This window comes from Natator depressus, chromosome 19, assembly GCF_965152275.1.
Source record: "Natator depressus isolate rNatDep1 chromosome 19, rNatDep2.hap1, whole genome shotgun sequence".
NCBI lineage: Eukaryota > Metazoa > Chordata > Testudines > Cheloniidae > Natator > Natator depressus.
The window spans coordinates 8,668,106-8,689,554 of NC_134252.1; the positions used below are offsets into that span (position 1 = coordinate 8,668,106).

Below are 21,449 nucleotides of genomic sequence, written 5' to 3' on the forward strand. Positions count from 1 at the left end.
CAAACACCTTGGATGCAAATTCATGTGCAAGACCTTGAGGTCTGTCTGTGTTCTCATTAATGATGGTTGCAGAAAACTCTGTGTATGTGTATTGGGTGGGGAGCTGTTTTTGTTGGGTTAGTCAGTCTGCAGACTTGGGATAAGCACCATGCAAGCAGACGAGACACCGTTCTGATTATCCTGTGGTGTATAATATACCCTTTCTGGTCTATGCTTAACAGCCTAAACACACAGGTGCATTCATGTTAAAAAAGTTACTCAGTTTAAAGTACATGCCTAGATCTCCCGCACAGATATGGTGCCTAAGTAGGCAAATGTATTCTTCCCGCAACTGTTAATTAACACACTGAATTAAACCCATGGAGTGCTAGGATTTAGCTCCCAGCACAGGGGCCCTCTCTCATTTAATGTGACCTCCCATCATGAGAGAATTCAAAGGGGAGCTAGAGGGAGTGCAGACCCCGCCCCATCTGAAGGCGCCCCCTCTGACTTGGCTGGTGCAGTGAGAGAGAGATCTCCTCCTGTTTCAACCTCTTTCGACTCCTGCTGGCTCCTTTCTGAACTCTCAATCCTGCCATCTCCCCAACAGCAGTTTAACCCCTCCCACATGGGGACCTTAGGCCCCTCCCACATGGAGGGCAGGGTTAATACATCATCTGGCACACTCAAGGTTGGGAAGAGCGAGAGAAATTCCACCTCTCATGAACTGCACAAGGAAGATTCCTGGCAGAATCTGGGACACATTATCCAAGTCAGCCTAAGGGACTCAAGTATCAAGGCAGGTGAGTGCTAATGAACCCAACCCGGTTACCTTGTATTGGAGTCTGAGTCTGTGACCCAAAGTGGCCTGGGGCAGTCAGGGATCCTCGGGGGTTGGGAGTTGTTGGGGTAACTCTCATAGACTGGCGCAGACGTTCCAGTTCGCTATAACGGTCTGTGTAGGGCTTGGCTTGGTCTTCTAGCTTTTGTCTGTGCCCTGAAACATTGTGAGAAAATCCGAGATTTAATCAATTACCCATTGGCTAGAGAGCCCTTGTCAATAAAAAGTGAGACTGGTACAACAGTTTACAGTCTGGTCGTATTACTTGTATTGCGGTAGCATGTAGAGGCCCCCGACTGAGATCAGGTCCTGTTGTGCTAGGCACTGTACGGACACATAGTAAGAGACAGTCCCTGTCCCAAAGAGTTTACAATCTAAACAGCAAGAGTGAGAGGGGAAACTGAGGCATGGGCAGAGGAGAGGAAGTGACTTGCCCAAGGTCACCCAGCAGTCAGTGGCGGAGCTAATCGGGACTGGGGAAGGGGTGACTGCCCCCTTTAGTGGTATGGGTGGTGCCTTTTCCAGCATATTATACACAGAGGCCACTCTAGGCATAGGCAAGTTAGGCAGTTGCCTAGGGTAGCAGATCCGAGGCAAGTTGGAGCATGAGCTGTCCCGTACTAGCCTGTCGCGGTGCAGAATAGCTATCCGTGGGCACTGAGACCCTCATTCACAGGTCCTTAGTGTGCTTTGATCTAGTCCTTTTTGAAACGGGACCAGATCAAGGCATGTTAACAAACTGCTAACAGGTGTCAGCAGAATGCAGACAGTGTGCACCCTGCATGCATTAACACACGCGCAGAGGCCTCGGCATGGACCATGCTGCAGGAGGGGAGGCCGAGGCCGAGGCCGAGGCCGAGGCCCTGGCCCTGGCCCTGGCCCTGGCCCAGATGGCCCCTCCCTCTCAACATCTAGAGAAAGACTATGTCCTCTTATAAAGGCCAGCTGGGCCCTGATTGGGGAGTGGCCTCAGCTGTGGCTGTTTCCCCAATCAGCCGAGGCTAGCTGCTTTCCCTAGCAGCAGCCCTCTTGCAGCCTCAGCCCTCTCCCAGGGCTGATTTCAAGTCCTTCAGGGCAGAAGCGGGTGACCACCCCGCTACAGCCCCCAAGCCCTACCTTCACCCCCTCTGCTTCTAACCCTCCAGGATCCTGCTACCCATTTCCCCTCGTGTCTTAACCAGCCCCCACCCCCACCTTCCTGGTTGCAAAACCCAGCTCCCCGACTGCCAGGGTGAGAACAGGAAGCCAGGTCTCCTGAGTCCTGATGCCCTCCATGTTGCCCTAGTCACCAGGCCCTACAACGGCTCTTAATTCATTAGGGAAAAGAAATGGAAACAGATGCAAATGATTGTAAATGCCATTTCTTGGCACAGCCACTACACGCCTGGGAAATAAGTAAAGGACAAGCTGAATTAAAAATATCTTCATTTTCCTCGCTCATTGCACAAACGACAGAGTATTTCACTGCAGTCCCCAGGAGTCAAACTGTTCACAGAGAACTAGGAAGGAAAGATGGGATGGCTAAGCCACAGCAGTGGGAGTCTGGAGAACTGGCTTTGACACAGTCACTGTGTGCACGATCTAGGACATCCACTGTGCCGCTCTCGGCCTCAGTTTTCTCATCTGTAAAATGGGGAGAATGTTCAGCTGCTTCACTGAGGTACTGCACCAAGCAAGGAATGCTTGTAAAGTACTTTGAGATCCTCAGACAGACGCTGCTAGTGCAGGGGGATAATCATTCAATTGATGCCAGTCAGCCTGAAGCAAAGGGAGCATGGAATGCACTTGCCACACCATTTTCACATTTGACTGTCTCAGTCAACATGAAACGTCCTCTCTCTCTCTGGGCCAGATTCTAATCTCAGTTACACCAGCACACACCTGGAGTGACTCCAGGGAAACCAGCAGAGTTGTTTCAGATTTACATCTGCACGCTTCACATGCTCTCGGGCTGAAGTATACAAGTCCGCCTGATGGACCAACACTTTGCACATCTGCAGCACGTGTCATCCAAGGACCTCAAAGCAAAGATGGGTAACACGTTATCCCAGTTTCAAAGGAGGGGCAACAAAGGGGAAGGCAACACGAGGAGTTAGAAGCGGAGGATTTTTGACTCACTGCAGATCACAGCTGCATGTTATCTGATGCAACCAAATAACATAATGTACAGGGATTGAAATGCAACTTCAGCTGGCTTTTAAAAAGGGACACATTCAGCTCTTAAAGGCCCCACATTAACTGCTCCATATTGCTCCTCCCTCCCCCCACACATACGGTTATAGTATCTCAAGTTACAATTTACAGCCAAGTAGAATGAAAGTAGTTCCCACACTTCCGCTTTACAGATCTTCTGACCACTGTCTCACTATCTTGCATTGGTTCGTCTCATCTCACTCACGCCTGCATTCTGCAGTCGCCCTGTGCATGGATCTCCACAAGCATGTAGGTGAGGGAAGGATCCTGTTGGGGTCTGAGTGCGAGATCGGAACCTCACTTTGTAAAGCTCATTGTAAATTTATAGTCCTACCTCTCTTATTGCTCATCATAGTTATTGAACTCAAACCTTGCATTCCAAGGGACACTGTCGACTAGTTTAAAGCTCCAAATTCAGCCAATGAATAAATTTGCTGATACTTCCTCTGAAATCAGTGGGAACGGCACCAATCTATCGAAAGGCAGAAGGTCCCTCCTTAGATTTGTCATAAAAGGGGCATCTGGGTGTTTTATCCATATCAGGGATAGGAACAAAATAACAACAAGAGGAATAAAAATATTTCCATTTTTTAAATCAATGTCTCTTTCCCACTTCTCTTTCTCTGCCCCCTCATTCTCCTGATGTGTTGCAGACCCAAACATAGCAACACCAGGCTAGTAATGGGAACCAGAAAGCAAAAATGGTTAAAAATGGATTCCAAGCTATGTGGAAGTGAGAAAAGCTCTATTCTAGTCTGTACAGGTCCTTATACTATGCTCACCACCAAAATACTGTGGGCATCAGCTTCCAGTTGTGCATTAAGCAACAAGACTGACATCTGTCACGTTTGGTCTCTCGTCCTCTTGCCAGGGGGAGTGGCGCATGCAGTGAAGTCTCCTGTTTTGGTATTTTAGAAGTGGCTAGTGATTCTGGGTTCCTCACTTAAACATCTTAAAAAGGGCTGGTTTCCAGACAGTGCAGAGCACCTGCACTCTGCAAATCTGGCCTCTTTAAGGTGTCTTGAGCCCCCCCAGATGGAGGTGCCTAAAATCAGGAGTCACTTTTGAAAAATTGAAGCCAAGGGGCCATCTACCCTATGAAACTGACAATGGTAAAGCACGGTGACTTAGCAGAATGGAAACCAACTCTGTTATACTGTTGTTTGGCCTGTTGACCCTCTAGCTAGGGTTTCAAAGGTGGCTTAGCGCCATTCCTATAGGCAGGGCCCAACTGTGCAAAACAAATTGAAGAAAGAAGCACATAAGTTAAAAAAAAAACCCAGCCTCCACAAATAACAAACAGATTTTTGCACACCCTGTGCTGCTGAGACTTCCTGTCGCTTTTCTCTAGAGCTGGGAACGTCAGACTATGTCATGCAAGAGCGGAGTCACTATTAATGTGCTTCTTTCATGAGAACGTCCCCAGCTTTTGATTTCTGCAGCGGCTCATTGTATTAAAGCCCTTCGCCATCAAACCACACTCAACACACAGAGGAAACCCACACGGACAAATTAACATGACTGCTGCACCCTAAAGAAAAGGAAGATAGTTTCCAAGCTCTGCAAACTCTGGGCTTCATCTGAAGCCCATTGAAGTCAGTGAGAGTCTTTCCATTGACTTCAAAGAGTCTTGGCTCAAGTCCCAAGAACCCAATCCCAAGAGGTGTTGAGTCTTTTGCATACGGAACCCATCACTGCACTGCTGGGGTGTATTTTTGCCACCAGATAGCCCGCAAGGTTATAGTATTTTGCTCTCAGATGTCACCCAGCGGTCTCTCCTCCAGCTTAGCAGTCACATTCTGAAACAAATACAAGTAAATGGTGACTCATGTCTTTATGGAAATGTTAAGTCCTGATGTAACAAAACACAGACAGCTACTGACTTGATCTGCCTCTTGTCAACAAGGAAGAAGTTTTTAAAGACAGATACAGTTTCCCAGTCAGGTAACTTTGACATCCAGCATGATATTAACCATGACAGGTCACCTTATATCACTGATGTACCAAGATCGGTATCACTACATCAAACAAAAACAACTCCATTGACTATTTTCCATATGAAAGAATCGATGTGAATCTGACACTCTGATCAATAATAAAAAGCACGTTGGAAGTTCTGGGTGTTTCCTTGGAATGGCGACAGTGAAATACTGTACACAAGCCAATGAAACTGTAGCCCTCAAAGCTATGCTTTAAAGACAGGCTTTCTGCCTTAAAACATTTCAAAGGCAAAATAGGCCCTTCTCTTTCTGTTAGAACTTTGGAAACTGACAAGGCTTCAGAAACTCCCTGATTGGAACTTTTCATGTGCCTGTGGGGGGTCTCCCCAGGGTTCTACACAAGCATCTCATTTCCCTAGATTGCTAAGGAGCCAAATCACCATCGTTTTGAACGTGTCTGCGTGACTGCAGAGCCTAGCTAGGACTTGACTCTGTGTTAGACCAAAGGTAGAAATAGACCCCCAGGTCCAAAATCTCCATCCGGGGTTTGAACGCTTCCAGAGTTCAGCTCTGCAGTGTTTGGTCTGGCCCATTAGGAAGATAGGAGCCATTTGCAAAATACAGCTATGCATCCCCAAGCTTGAGTGCTCAGCTCAGGGGTTTTGGCCCACACCCCAGTCGAACAGTAGGTGCAGCTATCACTGTGAAGGGCAGGGAACTTTTCTTTTCTCTCAGTGACTTTGGAATTCAGATGTCACAGTCATTTAGTGCGACCTCCCCATCAGCATTGGCCCTGGCACAGCGATGGTGGTCGGGGGAGGTAGTTTTTCTAAGCCAAGACTCGTCACCGCTGAAGTTGGTCAGTGTAAACTTTTAAAGGTGTTTGGCTTTTTCAGGAAAGGGAGGGGCACGCGTGACTTTTGCATTTCGTTTGCCTGGTTTCCTCTAAGAAGAAGGGGGAGGTAAGAAAAAAATCCTGCTAACTTGCAATGCCCCCTTAACTAGTTTGTCCTCAGCTGAAGTGGCTTTAACTGGGGCATCATCAGTGGATAAGTTCTTAATTCACCCATCCTTAAATGGAGACTGCGCTGAAGGAAACCCCATCAGAGGTGTTCTCATCTGAGATGCCCTTAAACAAAGGCATTGTTAAAATACCAACAGCAAATTCTAATGGTTAGACATGAAAATGGCAAAGTAAGGACCAGATTCTGCCTCTCTTACCCCCCCTGGTTAGTTCCTTGTTCTATGAGACATTCTGTTGATTTCAATGGCGTTATTACACGTGGTAAGTGGTCACCGCTGGATGAAATTCATTCCTGTGCAGAGAGCCACAGCAAGGCTTATGTCCCACTTAACACCTCGATATAGGCCCTTCAGTGGGTCACAGATGTTGCGCTGGGCCTCTGCAGGGTGTGAACTTCACCTCGAGCTGAGCACTGGCTGTACAATCAGGTCCCCAGTGTGTCCTGTGTAGACACAAGCTGGATTTGAAATGACTAGCCTCCGTAGGGCCTGAGTTATGTGATCTCCACCGTCTCAATCAGTACAGATGGCGAAAGGGAGTTTATTTGCGCGCTCCCATCAATTAAAAATGGCACTGCTGATTTTTACCTGCGGGCTGAGACGAAGCGTGGGAGATGCCACGCTACGAGGGCTTGGGCTGAGAGAGGTATGAGCAACCGAAAGAGATGCGGGAGGGAAAGAACGGAAATTGGAACTCAGCCGTGACCATAGCGTCTGCTGTTGGAAGGAGCACACATACGCCGTCCACACATCTGCAGCTAGGGCTCTGCCTGTCAGCCTACCTGTGCAGGATGGCGAATGGCAAGCTGTTTGGGCTGGCTTTATAAAGTGAAGCCCAGACGTTAAAGGGAGGGGGAAGGGAAGGACCCGTCTTTTCGCCGGCCTAACAAAGTCCACCACAGATAACTGATTATGCACATGTTTGAAGTTGGCCTGCTTACGCCATTTGGAAAGCGAATCAGTCACGCCGAGTCTTTGCTTTGGCTTCCTCCTGGCTTCTCAAGACACTGCCGCTACTGTCCTTTCCCAGCCTTGAAAGAAAGAGCAAAGTGTCGCAACACCCTTCAGCCCGTCTGTTCTGTCGGAAGATTTACACTGACTTTAACAACCAAAGGAAAATAATATTGAAGGGCGGGAGGGAGAGGTTGATGATAATTTATAAAGATTTTTTAGCCTGTGGTGGTCTGTGATGAATGGCTGCCTATAAAGGGATGAAAATAAATATCCCTTTTTGAAGGAAATAGATTGGCTCCAGTCCAGCTGGCAGGGAGCAGAGAGAGATATGTTGCATTTACAGTAGGTCTTTACTGTCTGAACTCAGAACAGTGGGAGAGATGTTCATTATACACGGCCTGGTGCTGATTAGCTGAATTTAAAACCAGCCGACTGGTCCGTCGCCCCCTTACTCTCCTTTCGTGGTTGGGAAGCCCTTTAACTCTTTCTCTGCTCCTTCCAGCCTTCCCCGCCCCCACCGGGCTGACTGATGTGGCTGTTTATGGAGCAGACTCTTCTGGCTGGTTTTGCGCTGGCAGTGTTTTAGTCTATCTCCTCAGATCCAAAAACCTATTTAATACCCTGAAAAAACAGGTCCCTGCTGCAGGTGCCTGTGTGTCCACCTAGGCTGCTATTTTCAAAAGGGCCTAAGTGACATTCCGTGTTCAGAAGGGATTTAGGCACTTAAGAGTCTCAGTCCCATCGACTGATGACGCAAGTCAGAATAAAAGCACTTTGCCAGGGGAACTATGTCGGTGGTGTGACGAATGGGAACCTCCACCTTCGGTCTGGGCAGAGCACAGAACCCCTGCCCAGTAGCTCCAGCAGCCCAGAGGCTGCCTTCGAGGTGCACTCCCATGTAGGAGGCTGGGATCAGGCGGATCTGTGCAGTTCACAGACCCGCTGGCCATACCCCTGCTGTGCCATCGGAATCTGCAGGCGGCGTCTGCAGCATCTCTGCTTCCTAACCCACGCGATTCCTTGATCCTGGTCTTTATGGGACGAAGAAGAGAGGCAGGTGGGGAGTCCCAGGGATTTGACACCTTATCTGCACCCCTCTCTGCGTGGTATTGATTCATGGGAAAGAGGAACACAAAATAACACAAAATCATTTTGAAGCACCTTCCTCTACCGAATACAATTTCTCTCCAGTTGATTTCAAAGGGGGCCTCTGGTATCCTGAAGTGGAAAAGCAGGGCCCTGGGAACAACTTAATCGCACTCTGAGTCAAATTCTCTTCCTTTCTCTGCCTCATCATTTGAAGTTATTGGTCAAACTGCTACACTCTTGGAAGCGCAAGGGACGTGGTGCAGCCCTGAGATCTGTGATGCTCTTGTGGTTTTGTTTGATAGCGCAGGCACTTGAGCTGTTGTATTCCCCGAAACGAAACCTTTCTTTTAGCATCCACCTTTTTTTTTTCTGCAGCTCTCACATTATCCTCTCAGATTTGCTAATCCTGCCAAACGTAAGGCGGGACAACCTTATTAGTAATTTAGGACACGCGTTCCCAAATAGGCCTGAATAATTCCCTTCAATTCTACACCAGCCTTCATTTTGGGGGCATCCCAGTGCTTCATGCACATTCATTACATTCTCACAACACCCTCTGAGACGTAGGTAAGTAAATACCCTGATGGGTAAACCAAAGCACAGAGACATTGGGTCAAATTCAGACCTGGTCTTATTGAACCATCGACCCCACTCTTCGCTCATCAGTGACACCAGTCTTGCTTGTAGGCTTCTCCCTCAAGTACCTCTGCATGGGAAATCTTCTCATCAAAGGCTATGTCTACGCTATGGACCTTACAGCGGCACAGAGCTCTCCTGCTGACATAATTGGGGGAGGGATAATGGGGGAGGGATAGCTCAGTGGTTTGAGCATTGGCCTGCTAAACCCAGGGTTGTGAGTTCAATCCTTGAGGGGGCCATTTAGGGATCTAGGGCAAAAATTGGGGATTGGTCCTGCTTTGAGTAGGGGGTTGGACTAGATGACCTCCTGAGGTCCCTTCCAACCCTGATAGTCTATGAATTAAACCATCCCTAACGAGCAGCGGTAGCTATGTCAGCAGGAGAGCGTCTCCCGCTGACCCAGCGCTGTCCACACTGGTGCTTTTGTGGGTGAAAGTTTTGTCGGTCGGGGTAGGTTTTTTTCACACCCCCGACCGACAAAAATTTTACCAACAAAAGTGTGAGTGCAGACTTAGCCTAAATGTGTCAAGTCACCACCTTGTGTTCCTTTAAATCCCTCCTTAACAGAATATTAGGACAGGTTGTCTGATGGAGTAGGTCAGCTATGCCAAATCACGCCAGCTGAGGATCTTGGCTGTGGGTTTCCAAAAGGCTTTCAAGCGGGAAGTGTTGCAATCAGATGGATTCCATAGAAAGATGGTTTTGTACTGCACAATTGACATTGTTTCTTCTCTCTCGTTCTGTTGTAGTGTGTTGCTTAGGATGGTAATTTTAAGTGAAATCATTTTAGCTATATGCTAGTGATTCTAAAAGGGAAGCTGGGATTTACTACATGGACTCCATGCAGCAAATGAAATACCTAGAGGGGTGAAATCACTGGAGCCCGTAACATGGTCTTTCAATATTTCTGTTAAAACTGAGATTACACCCTGGACCAGTACAATACACGTTCAGAAGAGGCCCTGTAGCACTGAGCATAGAAATAATAAACCTTTGTACCTGTAGAGCTCCTGTCACACAAAGATCTCAAAGCACACTACAAAAAACTAACTTAACTGAGGTAAGCAAATATGATTATGCCCATTTAGCAGGTGGAGAAGCTGAGGCCCATGGTCACATAACCAGTCAGTGGTAGAGCTGGGAACAGAACCCAAGAGTCCTAACACTTAATCAAGGGCCCTAAACACTAGACTGCACTTCTCTCAATGCAATGCACCTCCAAAAAAGGCAAATGGGATCCTCGGATGTATGAGCGAAGAGAAGAGAGGACATATTAATGCCATTGTACAAGGCACTGGTAAGACCTCATCTGGAATACTGTGTACCATTCTGGTCACCCATGTTCAAGAAAGAGGCATTCCAAGTGGAACAGGTCCAGAGACAAGCTCCTAGGATGACTGGGGACTGGAGGGCTTGTCTTATGAAAAGAGATTAAAAGAGCTTGGCTCGTTTAGCCAAAACAAAGGCTGAGAGGGGAATCTCATTGCTTTCTATAAATATATCAGGGGGTAAGCACCAGGCTGGGTGAAATGTTATGTTAAAAGATAATGTTGGCACGTGCACAAATGGGTGTAAACTGGGCATGAACACCTTTAGGCTGGAAATTAGAAGAAGGTTTCTCACCATCAGAGGAATGAGGTGCAAGAACAGACTCCCAATAGGAGCTTTGGGGGAAAATAACGTAATTAGTTTTAAGAGAGAGCTGGACAAATTTCTGAGAGGGGCTGTACGGCAGTCTTGCTTATGGTGAAGAGCAGCTCTGACAGTCTCTTCTGGTGTATGTCTGACATTTCTAAAATCTCATGCTTCAGGGCTACACAGAGGTGGAAGTAAGCCGGTCTGGTCCGGTCCGGTGTACCGGCAAGAGCCAGTACGCCGTGCCGGACTGGACCGGCTTCCCCAGGCTGGCAATTTAAAGGGCTCAGGGCTCCCTGCAGCGGCGGGAGCCCCGGGCCTTTAAATCACCGCTGGAGCCCTGCTGCCGCTACCCCGGGGCTCCGGCAGCCAGGCTCGGGCAGTGATTTAAAGGGCCAGGGGCTCCTGCCGCTGCGGGGAGCCCCAGCCCTTTAAATCACCGCCGAAGCCCTGCCGATTTAAAGGGCCTGGAGCTCCACTGCCCGGAGCCCCGGGCCCTTTAAATTGCCCTGACCCCTGGGGCTCCCAGCCGCCTCTGCAGCTGGTAGCTCTGGGGGTGATTTAAAGGCCACAGGGCTCCCAGCTGCAGCCGGAGCCCCGGGGCCTTTAAATTTTTATTTAAAGGCCCCGCCTCTTCCTGTTGAGGCCACGCCCCTACTCAGGACTCCGGTGTACTGGTAAATCCTTTAAGTTACTTTCACCCCTGGGGCTACAGCTGGTCACCTGCAGGGGTCAGGAAGGGGTATTTTCTCCCCCAGTTTCTCCTGGCCACAGCTGAAGCTGGGATCTGGAACCCACTGAGCAAGTGCTCTGAGGTCACACCCAGCTTTCTCTCTCTCATGTGCTTAGCTTGTGGCACATAATAATTTAGTCTCCTGTGGCTGTAATTTTGGTTGCTGGGTGTAGTGTGCAGGTGCTGGGTAGTGTTGGTGGCCTGTGACATACAGGAGATCAGTCTGAATGATCAAGGGGTCCCTTCTGGCCTTAAACTCCATGCATGACCCTCTACTTCTCTTCGCATTTCGTTACTTAGGGCTCATTTCTTGAGGATATTGCCCTCAACTTTCCTTAAAACTGGAGGGAACTCAGCACCTTGCAGAGTCAGGCCCATAATGGGTTAAATGAATATATATGCATGGAGCCTGGACTCAGAAACATAAGAAATTAAAGGCCCATAGCAGCTAACAGAACTTCTCAAGTTACATGTATCAACAACAGTCCAAAATTACCTCTGTAGGAATACAATGCATTGTCCAGGCCAGCCATGCACGAAGGTTGAGTCCCACCCGCTGGGATCGAAACACAGGAGCAATGGGACTACAAATGCAGGAATGGTGCTTTCCAGCAAGTACTGATTTGCAAGAACTTTTGTGCTAACCTGGAAGCTCCCGAAACCTAAGCTAGAGTCTCCTCTGACTTCGGTTACTCCTGATTTACACCATTGTTTTCAAGAGGAGAACCAGGCCGCTACCTTTATTCCATAACTGAGGTCCACAACAACGCAAATTGCAGATCCTCAGCAGGTGTAAATCAGCATATCTCTGTTGAAGAAAGGGCCCATTTAGGTTGATATGCCCAAGATGGTAACAGCGGCTACTCAGTAAGACCCCCTATTCAACAAAACACTTCAGCATGACTCATTTAAGCAAATGGAGTAAATAGGACTATACACATGCTTAAATTTAAGCACATGCTTAAGTACTCTGCTGGATCAGGGCCTAAAGCAGTGCAGATTTAGTGGCTAGGCAGTGTCATGATAGCAGATTTGGCCTTTGTGGGCTTCTTTATTTAAGTTTCCTACGCAGCCCATCAACCGCACAGCATCTGATGCAAACACCATGAGGAGAAGGCAGCAAAGCTCAGTCCAAGCATTCTCTTTGCCCGTCATTTGTCTTCATTAAAAGAGCAAACAGGACAGGGACGTGAGGAAGGAACTTCCAGGCCTCCATCCAGAAGAAGCAGGACTGCTTAGTAAAGACATTTTGAGGCAGCCGATTTGGCTGTCAAATGCAGTCACTTTTCAAGAAAGAACTTCCCCCTTTCTTTATGCATTCTAACCCTGTCCATGAACTTCATGCCTTCTGACTAGAGTTAGTTGGGAACCTGATAAGAGAAGTTCCCATGAAAAACATCCACTGCAAAAAATCCATTTTTCTTGAACATTTTTCATGGAAATTTTGGCGCTTTTATAAGAAAGGGGTGTTATTATTAGGGCTGTCAATTAATTGCTGTTAACTCAAGCAATTAACTCAAAATAAATTAATTTGATTAAAAAAATTAATTGCGATTAATCGCAGTTTTAATCTCACTGTTAAACAATAATAGAATATCAATTGGAATTTATTATAAATATTTGTGGATGTTTTTCTACGTTTTCAATTATATTGATTTCAGTTGCAACACAGAATACAAAGTGTACAGTGCTTACTTGATATTACTATTTTTGATTACAAATATTTGCATTGTAAAAAAGATTAAACAAAAGAAATAGTATTTTTCAATTCACCTCATACAAGTACCATAGTGCAATCACTTTAGTGAAAGTGCAACTTACAAATGTAGATTTTTTTGTTACTTAACTGCTCTCAAAAACAAAACATTGTAAAACTTTAGAGCGTACAAGTCCACTCAGTCCTACTTCTTGTTCAACCAATTGCTAAGACATACAACTTTGTTTACATTTACGGGAGATAATGTTGCCCACTTTTTATTTACAATGTCACCTGAAAGTGAGAACAGGTGTTCGCATGGCACTTTTGTAGCTGGTGTTGCAAGGTATTTACATGTCAGATATGCTAAACATTCATATGCCCCTTCATTCTTCGGCCACCATTCCAGAGGACATGCTTCCATGCTGATGACACTTGTTAAAAAAATAATGCGTTAATTAAATTTGTGACTGAACTGCTTGGGGGAGAATTGCAGGTCTCCTCCTCTGTGGTTTTACACGCATTCTGTCATATACTTCAAGTTATAGCAGTCTCGGATGATGACCCAGCACATGTTGTTCAATTTTAGAACACTTTCACTGCAGATTTGACAGAACTCAAAGCAGGTACCAATGTGAGATTTCTAATGATAGCTACAGCACTCGACCCAAGGTTTAAGAATCTGAAGTGCCTTCCCAAATCTGAGAGGGACGAGGAGTGGAACATGATGTAAGAAGTTTTAAAAGAGCAACACTCCAAGGCAGAAACTGCAGAACCTGAACCACCAAAAAAGAAAATCAACCTTGTGCTGGTGGCATCTGACTCAGACGATGAAAATGAACGTGCATCAGTCCGCATTGCTTTGGATCGTTATCAAGCAGAACCCGTCATCTACATGGAAGAATGGACTACAGTACTTGTAGGAGGTGAACTGAAAAATACGATTTATTTTGTTTATCTTTTTTACAGGGCAAATATTTGAAATAAAAAATAATAATATAAAGTGAGCACGGTACACTTTGTATTCTGTCTTGTAACGGAAACCAATCTATTTGAAAATGTAGAAAATATTCAAATCCCAAAACATTTAAATAAACGGTATTCTATTATTTAACAGTGCAATTAAAACTGCGATGAATTGTGATCTTTAAAAAATCTCACTATTCATTTTTTTAATCGTTTGACAGCCCTAGTTATTATGTTTGTTAAGGTGGAGCGGAGGAGTCTAGAGACTCAGACAGAAAAGCCTGAAGTCCCTGTTCATTTACCAGTGATTGGGAACTACTGTTACAAAAAGCACCCGACTTTTCCCCCAGTTGGAGAGAATGTGCTCTGTAATGCATTACATTCATAAAGAATGCTCCCTGGTACACAGAAAGACTGTAAAGGCTGTTTACTCTGGACAGATTTTAGTTATTAAATAAAGCAAAATACGACTTAAAAAATTAATGAAAAGAAAACCATTACCAGTGGCCTAAGCTACAACGCGAATCCCCAGAGAAAGGGGCATAGGTCAGTAGCTGTTAAAGATGGGCAACAGAATGATTGCCATGGATTTTGTTTAAAATGTGCATAACAATGATCCTGTCCCCAATATGCATGGATATGGAGAGCTCTAAACACAGCAGGGCTAGTGCTACTGTGCAATCTGGCAGATGCAGACGTAGCCCAGGAAAGCTTATGCTCTAATAAATTTGTTAGTCTCGAAGGTGCCACAAGTCCTCCTGTTCTTTTTGCGGATACAGACTACCAAGGCTGCTACACAGAAATCTATGCACCTTAGGGTCAGTGTGAGATCAGTGCCGCAGCAGGACTCTAGGGGGCACTATGCTGCTGGGGTCCCGTCATTCAGGAGAGCTGTCAAACTGAGCTGCTGACCATGTGAAAAAGCCTCTAGCCAAATTTCAATCTACATTTTTAGATTCAACTACTCTAAAGTCTCTCTGCCATTCTGACAAATTATTCCTCTGTCCCACACCATGGTGTAGTGCTACTATGAGCTGCTGAGCCATAGCTCAGTGGTTTGAGCACTGACCTGCTAAAACCCAGGGTTGTGAGTTCAATCCTTGAGAGGGCCATTTAGGGATCTGGGGCAAAAATTGGGGATTGGGCCTGCTTTGAGCAGGGGGTTGGACTAGATGACCTCCTGAGGTCCCTTCCAACCCTGATATTCTATGATAATATTGTGTTACACCCCAGAGATGACCGCATTTCAGTGGCGGACAAAGAGTAACAGCAGGACTTCAGTAGTATAGCTGGTCAGGAATTTTTCTGGAGAACTGTTGTTGGTTTTTTTTTTTGCTGAAAAACGCCAAATCGTCAAATCCAAAACTTGTTTGTGAAACAGGGTCAGTTCTGACAAATCTCCCAGCTCCAACCATTTCTGGGAAAAGGTTTCATAATTGTCAAAATGTCCTTTCTAAAGCAAAAGTTGGGGGGAGGGGGGAAGGCTGGAGTGAGAAAGGACTTTTTGCTTAGAAATTTTAGTAAATGTGGCATCAAGAAAAGGTTAAAAAAGAAAAAGTTTGAAATAAGAAATGAAACATCGAATTCTAAATGAAACATTGCGATTGACCCAAATGAATTTTATTTATTTATTTTTTTTTTGGCTTGTCAGTTGGTGAAAATTTTCGAGCTTTTTGTTCTGATTAGAGAGGGTGAAAAAATTTCCAAATCTCAAAAAATCTTGCAAGATGGGAAAACTACTTCAGAACCAGCTCTCTTCAACAGATGCTTTGCCTGGGTAAGAAATGAGAATCACAACATTCTCTCCTAACATCCTTCACCAGCGTAGCTGAGAACCTCCCAGAGCTAAGAATTAACAGGGAAGCTAGCATCTGTTATTCAAGGCTTCCTTTTCATCCTCCCCTGAGAAGAGGATGGGTCCCAACAAATGATAAATCAGCATATTTTTAAATACTTTACATACTTTAAATTAGAACCAATTGTAGCAATTTTCTATCCACAAAGAGCCGCCTGCGAAATGAAGAGTTCAGTCATTTTGTTCAATTTCATTTTGTTTGTTTGATTCCCCCCTCCCCCCCATTTCCCGTTTTTCACAATTCCCGTCCAAACTGGGGAATGTTTTTCTCTGGCTCAGGGTACGAAGAAAAAGAAAACCCCTAATAATACCCCAAACTGCAACCCCGGGGGAGCATTTCAGCAACTGGCCTGCTCTACATTATACATAAACATCTCAAGTTCAAGTTTAATTCATCCCCCTGAGAAACTATTTTTTGCCAAGATAAAGATCTTGAAATGTACTGCCCTGGCACAATACATCCTGTATCCTGAGTCTGAAATCAGGCTTCTGAGAAGCAGCCCCCTCCTGTATTAATTATCCCGTCTTCTGGTACGGTACCAACGTGGCATAAAATTTCCTCGGGTGAAAGTGGCAGCAAACGCTCCTGGTTATCACGCTATGGTTCTACGCTGTACATGGATTATGGGCATAACACAAACAGTTGGGTGTGTTCAGCAGAAAGACCCATCTTCGCCCCACCACTGACACCAACAGGGAGGCGTTAAACCGGGCGGAAAGCAACTGGGGAAGCAACTGGCACTACAGCATCCTCTCTCCCTCCTCCGGATCCACCCCAAGTCCATGGATTTGGGGCTGCACAGATCAAGGGTATCCACAGCTGGGCTGGGCAAGGACTGTTCTCTATGGCCCCTTCAAACAATATCTTCAAACAAGCAGATATTTCCTTGTAGAAAAGCCAAGCAGCTCTTATCAGCATCATCTTTCACAAAATCCCACTCAGCACATTGATAACAACCCCTGCTCCCAGAGAGGGGTGATGGAGCAGTAGCTGGGGCAGCTGGAGGAACCATGCTTCTGTGGACAGGGGAGGTGATAGGTCCATAGAGTAAAGCAAAGGCCCTAGGACACCACTGGATTCCCCCCATGGATCTCAGGACATCCACAGGTTTTGTAGGTACCATTCCCTCCCCACTCCTGTGTGGGGTGTGATGGGGGGACAATTTGCAGGAAACTGTGAGTGAGTTCCTGGCCTTTCCACAGACTCCAGCTTGGTTCGGAATAAGCTTTCAGACCAGGATCTCTTTGGCTGGAAAAGCGAGGCTGGCAAGCTCATGCATAACACAATACACGGGATCACAGTCTACCCTAAACAGGAGGCTATTATTAAAGAAAATAGACAGAAGCCACAAAGCAGGCTTCTTCCACATGGCTTGAGTTCCAGCTTTGTCTCCCTTGTTTACCAGGAACCACACCCTGTCTAGAACTCCATACAGCATATAGAGACATCTAGTGATTGAATAATATGCTGCATGCAAAAATATTACAGTGATGACAGTCTATCCCACAGTATTTCACTACCTAGCCCAAGCCAGAAATCAGGAGTGGGGAAAACAAACAAACAAGAGCATCTCAGAACAAGGTTTAGTTTAAACACAAGTGAAGCTTCAGGGAAGTTCTTGCTCTTCCCAACAAGGACGGATTAAGGTAGGGGCTTTAGGGGCTGCAGCCTAGGGCCCCAGCTCAAGGAGGGCCCCACAAAAATAAATCACAGGTAGCGACCTCCAACTCTGGGCTGCTAGAAGTCCCGTGGTGCAGCGGGGTGCTCAGACAGGATGCGTGCATGCTGTGGCCCTACGCCGCTCCCAGAAGCAGCTGGCTGCTGTCACATCTCTGCGGCCCCTGGCGGGTGGGGGGAGGTTGCTCCACACGCTGCCCCCGCCCCCAGCACCATCCTCATAGCTCCCATTCGCCGGAAACCGGCCAATGGGAGCTACGGGGGCAGCGCTTGCGGGTGTGGGCAGCTCACGGAGACATGCTGTCCCCCTCCTCCCAGGGGCCACAGAGATGTGCTAGGAGCCAGCCGCTTCCGGGAGCAGCGTGGGGCTAAGCCTGCCTTAGCCCTGCTGTGCTGCTAGCCATGAGCCACCTGTGGTAAGCACCTCCCGGCCCACTCCTGCATCCAAACTCCCTCCCAGACCCCGCACTCCTTCCTGCACCCCAATCCCCTGCCCCAGACCCCTCCTGCACCAAACTCCCTCCCAGGAAAAAGACTTGTATACAGGGGATCCACAAAATCTAATAGCCCCGGGCCCACAAGAGAGTTAATCCGGCCCTGCTTCCCAAACCAGTAACCCTTGCCCAGACCCCCAGGCCTAGATTCTTTGCTACAATCCTCTTATTCTCCAAGCAGCTACTTTCAGCTGTTCATTCATAAGCCACATTACTTTCCCCCCATCCCAGAGATGTATAGAGATTGTTCATATCATAGAATTTATGGCCAGAAGGAGCCATTGGATCATCTAGTCGGACGTCCTTTGTAACACAGGCCATGAATTGCACCAGTTTACCCTGTATTGAGCCCAGATGCTACAGAGATAGAATCATAGAATTGCAGGACAGGAAGGGACCTCGAGAGGTCATGTAGTCCAGTCCCCTGCATTGAGTTCCGTGTCTGTTCTGAAGTTGCTTCCAACTGTAATAAAATCACTATAGAAATTACTCTGTTTTCCTTTAGGAGGAAGTGTGCTGTGGATTTATGCAAATCTGCCCGCAATGCATGTCAACGTGATAAAAATATCCTTTGATCGCCCCTCCCAAAATACTACTTGCTTCTTCACCTGGGCTGGTGGGCAAGCAAAATATCGTTAGATTGTCATCATCCCAGTCTACCCAGGGGTGGGTAGATTTTATAACTGGCCTGGTTTGTTTTAATTATTTTTGCAAGACTGCCACAGTGAGTCAATAGTCACCCAGACCTCAGTGTAAGTCAGTGAAGCTGCTTTGACTGCAATGGGGCTACTGTGATTTACATCACCCGAGGATCCAGCCCATTAAGTCTAACATGGGTTCAAGAGAGGAAGAAACACAGTTGTCTTTAATCAGAGCTGCAGCATCATGTGTGGAGAAGTGGCCTTACAGTTAAGGCAGTGGCTGCTAACTCAGGCCCAAGTCCCACTTCTGCTCCGTGACTCAGTTTCCCCACCTGTAAATTGGGGGAAAATAACCTACCTCCCAGGGGTATAGCAAGACTTCATTCATTCAATGTGAGGAGGTTTGATACTGTGGTGGAAAACAGTGCAGAACTATTCTAATAATGAACAGCTTCCTTAAAGCACTGTGAGTTCTGTAAGCAGCCCCACAGAGAAATTTTCTCTACCTATTGTGTGGCTCTCAGGTCTTAGTTTCTCAAAACTGCTAGCAATTTACCTTGAACGAAGTGCAGTTTACCAAGGGGGGGGAAATGTAATGAGTGCATTCATGCACCATTTAATTTAATTGTTTGACCCCCATGCAGTCATATTTCTGAGAGGTAATTGGAACATTTCTTTCTTTTTTTTTTTACACAGTGCAAATAAAGGAAGCCCTAAAAAGCTGCTCTTTGTTACTAGTAATTACCGAGGAGTCAGAAATTTGGCCAGACTTGATAATTGTTGTCGTTTCTTGAAAGAAAGAAAAAAAAAAAAACAAGCCCAAAGCTGGCAAAGAAACAACCAACCCTACAATTTATTAAACAAGTCGTTTCATATGTGTTATGGTGTTTAAGCCATTAAGGCATGAAAATATGAAGCTGGTCAAAGAATTATTTTGCAAGGCCTGAGCCTTTTAATAACCTCCCCAAGCCGAACTCTGGCTTTACTAGCAACACGACCAGAGCTTGGCAAGCAGGTGCCATGTGACATGGTGGAGGGCATTTGCTCTCCCGGTGTAACCAAAAGCAAACGTAAAACCACATGGTGTGAAACTGACGGAGCCGAAGCCCACTGAAATCGACGGAGAGAGCATCAAGGGGCTGTGGATCAGGTGCTCTCGGGAGAGACACCAAGCAGGAATGAATCAGTGCTGAGCTCAGATTCAGAAAACAGAATTGAGATGAAAGGTCTGGATAAAACAATGGCCCTTGTCTCCGTTCAGCATTTCCTGTCGATGTGGTGGAACGTTTGTGAGAAGGGCTAATAGATTGGGAAAGGGGTGGGGGGGGGAGGGATTATTTTTTAAAAACTCTCTCAGGTTAGAGTGAAAAAACATATAACCCTTCTTTGTTTAAAAAAGAAATGAGAACAGTCTGTAACATCTGGGGACACAGCCTGCCCAGGACCTGACCTGGAACTGTGGGGACTCAAAGAAGGGCGGGTGGCCTGTCAGCCTAGCCTGGAGCTGCAAAAATCGTGGGTTCTAATCCTGCACAAAGAGACAGCGAAGCTGTGAAAATTGCAGCAGGCAGATGGGCATGGCTTAAGAACCTGTTAGGGCTTCCCAGAAAAATTCTCCCAGGTTTCATGCTGAGTCCTGGAGCAGGAGATTAGTGGGTGCTGGGTGGACACATGCTCAATAAAACGGATAATTATGTGCATCACTATCAAAGCTCTACCAAGTACTTAGAGGGATGAAGCTCTTCTCCAACCCCTCCCCCCAGCTCCCAGGCAGCTCCAAGTCCAAACTTCTCACCTCACTTCTACAGGCCAGTTCCTCAGTTGGTGTAAATCTAATGAGGCCAACAGTGCTAGCCTGATTTACACCAACACGGATGTTTATGCAGTGCTTCATTTGTAATGAAAGCCAAACCTACAAGTGCCGGGACTCAGCCCTGGCACAAATTAAGCACTGTCCTTGTAGGAGCTGGAACCAAAACAGGATACAAACATCCCTAAACTTCGTGGTTCATGTCTATTCAAAAGACCAACCAGCATCTCTGGCTCTAAACATCCCCCTACTCCAGAACGTTCTGTATGATGTATTGGTCAGGTGAATTTGTGCTTTGAAGCTTTTCCTCTCACCTAATCGTGTAGTTAACCTCACACTGGGTGCTTTACAATATACAAGGACTGTTTCAATCAGCTGTGTACAATGCGACCCACACCCCCCACTTTACAGCACCCAAAAATCTCCCAAGCCTTTCTTTCGGTGACCCAAATCCCAGAACCCTTTGCAGCCACATAAGTCCCAGGATGGTTCCCCCTCCTAATGTGGCTCATGGAGGATCACTGCTGTATAAGACTCAGATAAGAATATTCTTTAGAAAAGTGGAATGGCCATGTTGTTTTGGGGACGGTGCCTTTAAGGGCTGAGCTTCCCACTCGGAGAGTCTGGACCATGCAGAATTTTTAAAGAAAAAATACACCTTTCAATAGCTCTTTTTAAAAAGAGACCTTTACACCAGTTCCTGAATCTCCTTCGGTATCAGGCTGGATTCTGCCCTTAGATGTGCAAGAATGGGCAAAAGAGAAGGAGCTAGAAACCTCAGTGAGGTGTTCAGATTTCATGACAATGGGTGTGGTATGAGAACCGAGATAGATAAGATAAGATACAGAGCGCGTGGGCAGCAAGAAATGAGGCGTGCCTGCCTTTGATATAAATATACGGCAGGATGGGGTGGTGTGATATAAAGGGTTTTAATCGGTATGGGTTTGGGATGGCAAAGCCACAAACTAGTTATGTAGACCATCCCAAGCGAGTGCTGATATTTAAGGTATTTAAGAAGTTTATGGTGCTATGTGCTATATCCATCCATCTGCAGGGCTAGGCTGCCTTGGCTAAGCAGAGTTCCCACTCCGATCCCTTCCCCCTGCCATACAGATAGGTATTGAAGTAACAAAGTCCTAATCAGGGCTGATTCACAAACATAAAGGGGCTTTTCCCAGCTGGATTTCCTACCCCTGTAGCTCTCTCTCTCGGAGTTCCTCTCTGCCTTCTATAGCCCTGAGTCAGAGCTAAAGTGACCCATCTAATCCAGCTGCCAGGGTGAG

General features: G+C 46.6%; 1 protein-coding gene across 1 annotated transcript in view; it reads right to left on the reverse strand.

Moving 5' to 3' along the window:
• RUNX3 (RUNX family transcription factor 3) overlaps positions 1-21,449 on the reverse strand; it is a 57,585-nt gene that overhangs the window by 17,936 nt on the left and 18,200 nt on the right. Inside the window, exon 4 of the mRNA XM_074934287.1 lies at positions 812-976. Coding sequence (XP_074790388.1) covers positions 812-976 — 165 coding nt within the window. The remainder of the gene's footprint in view (positions 1-811; positions 977-21,449) is intronic.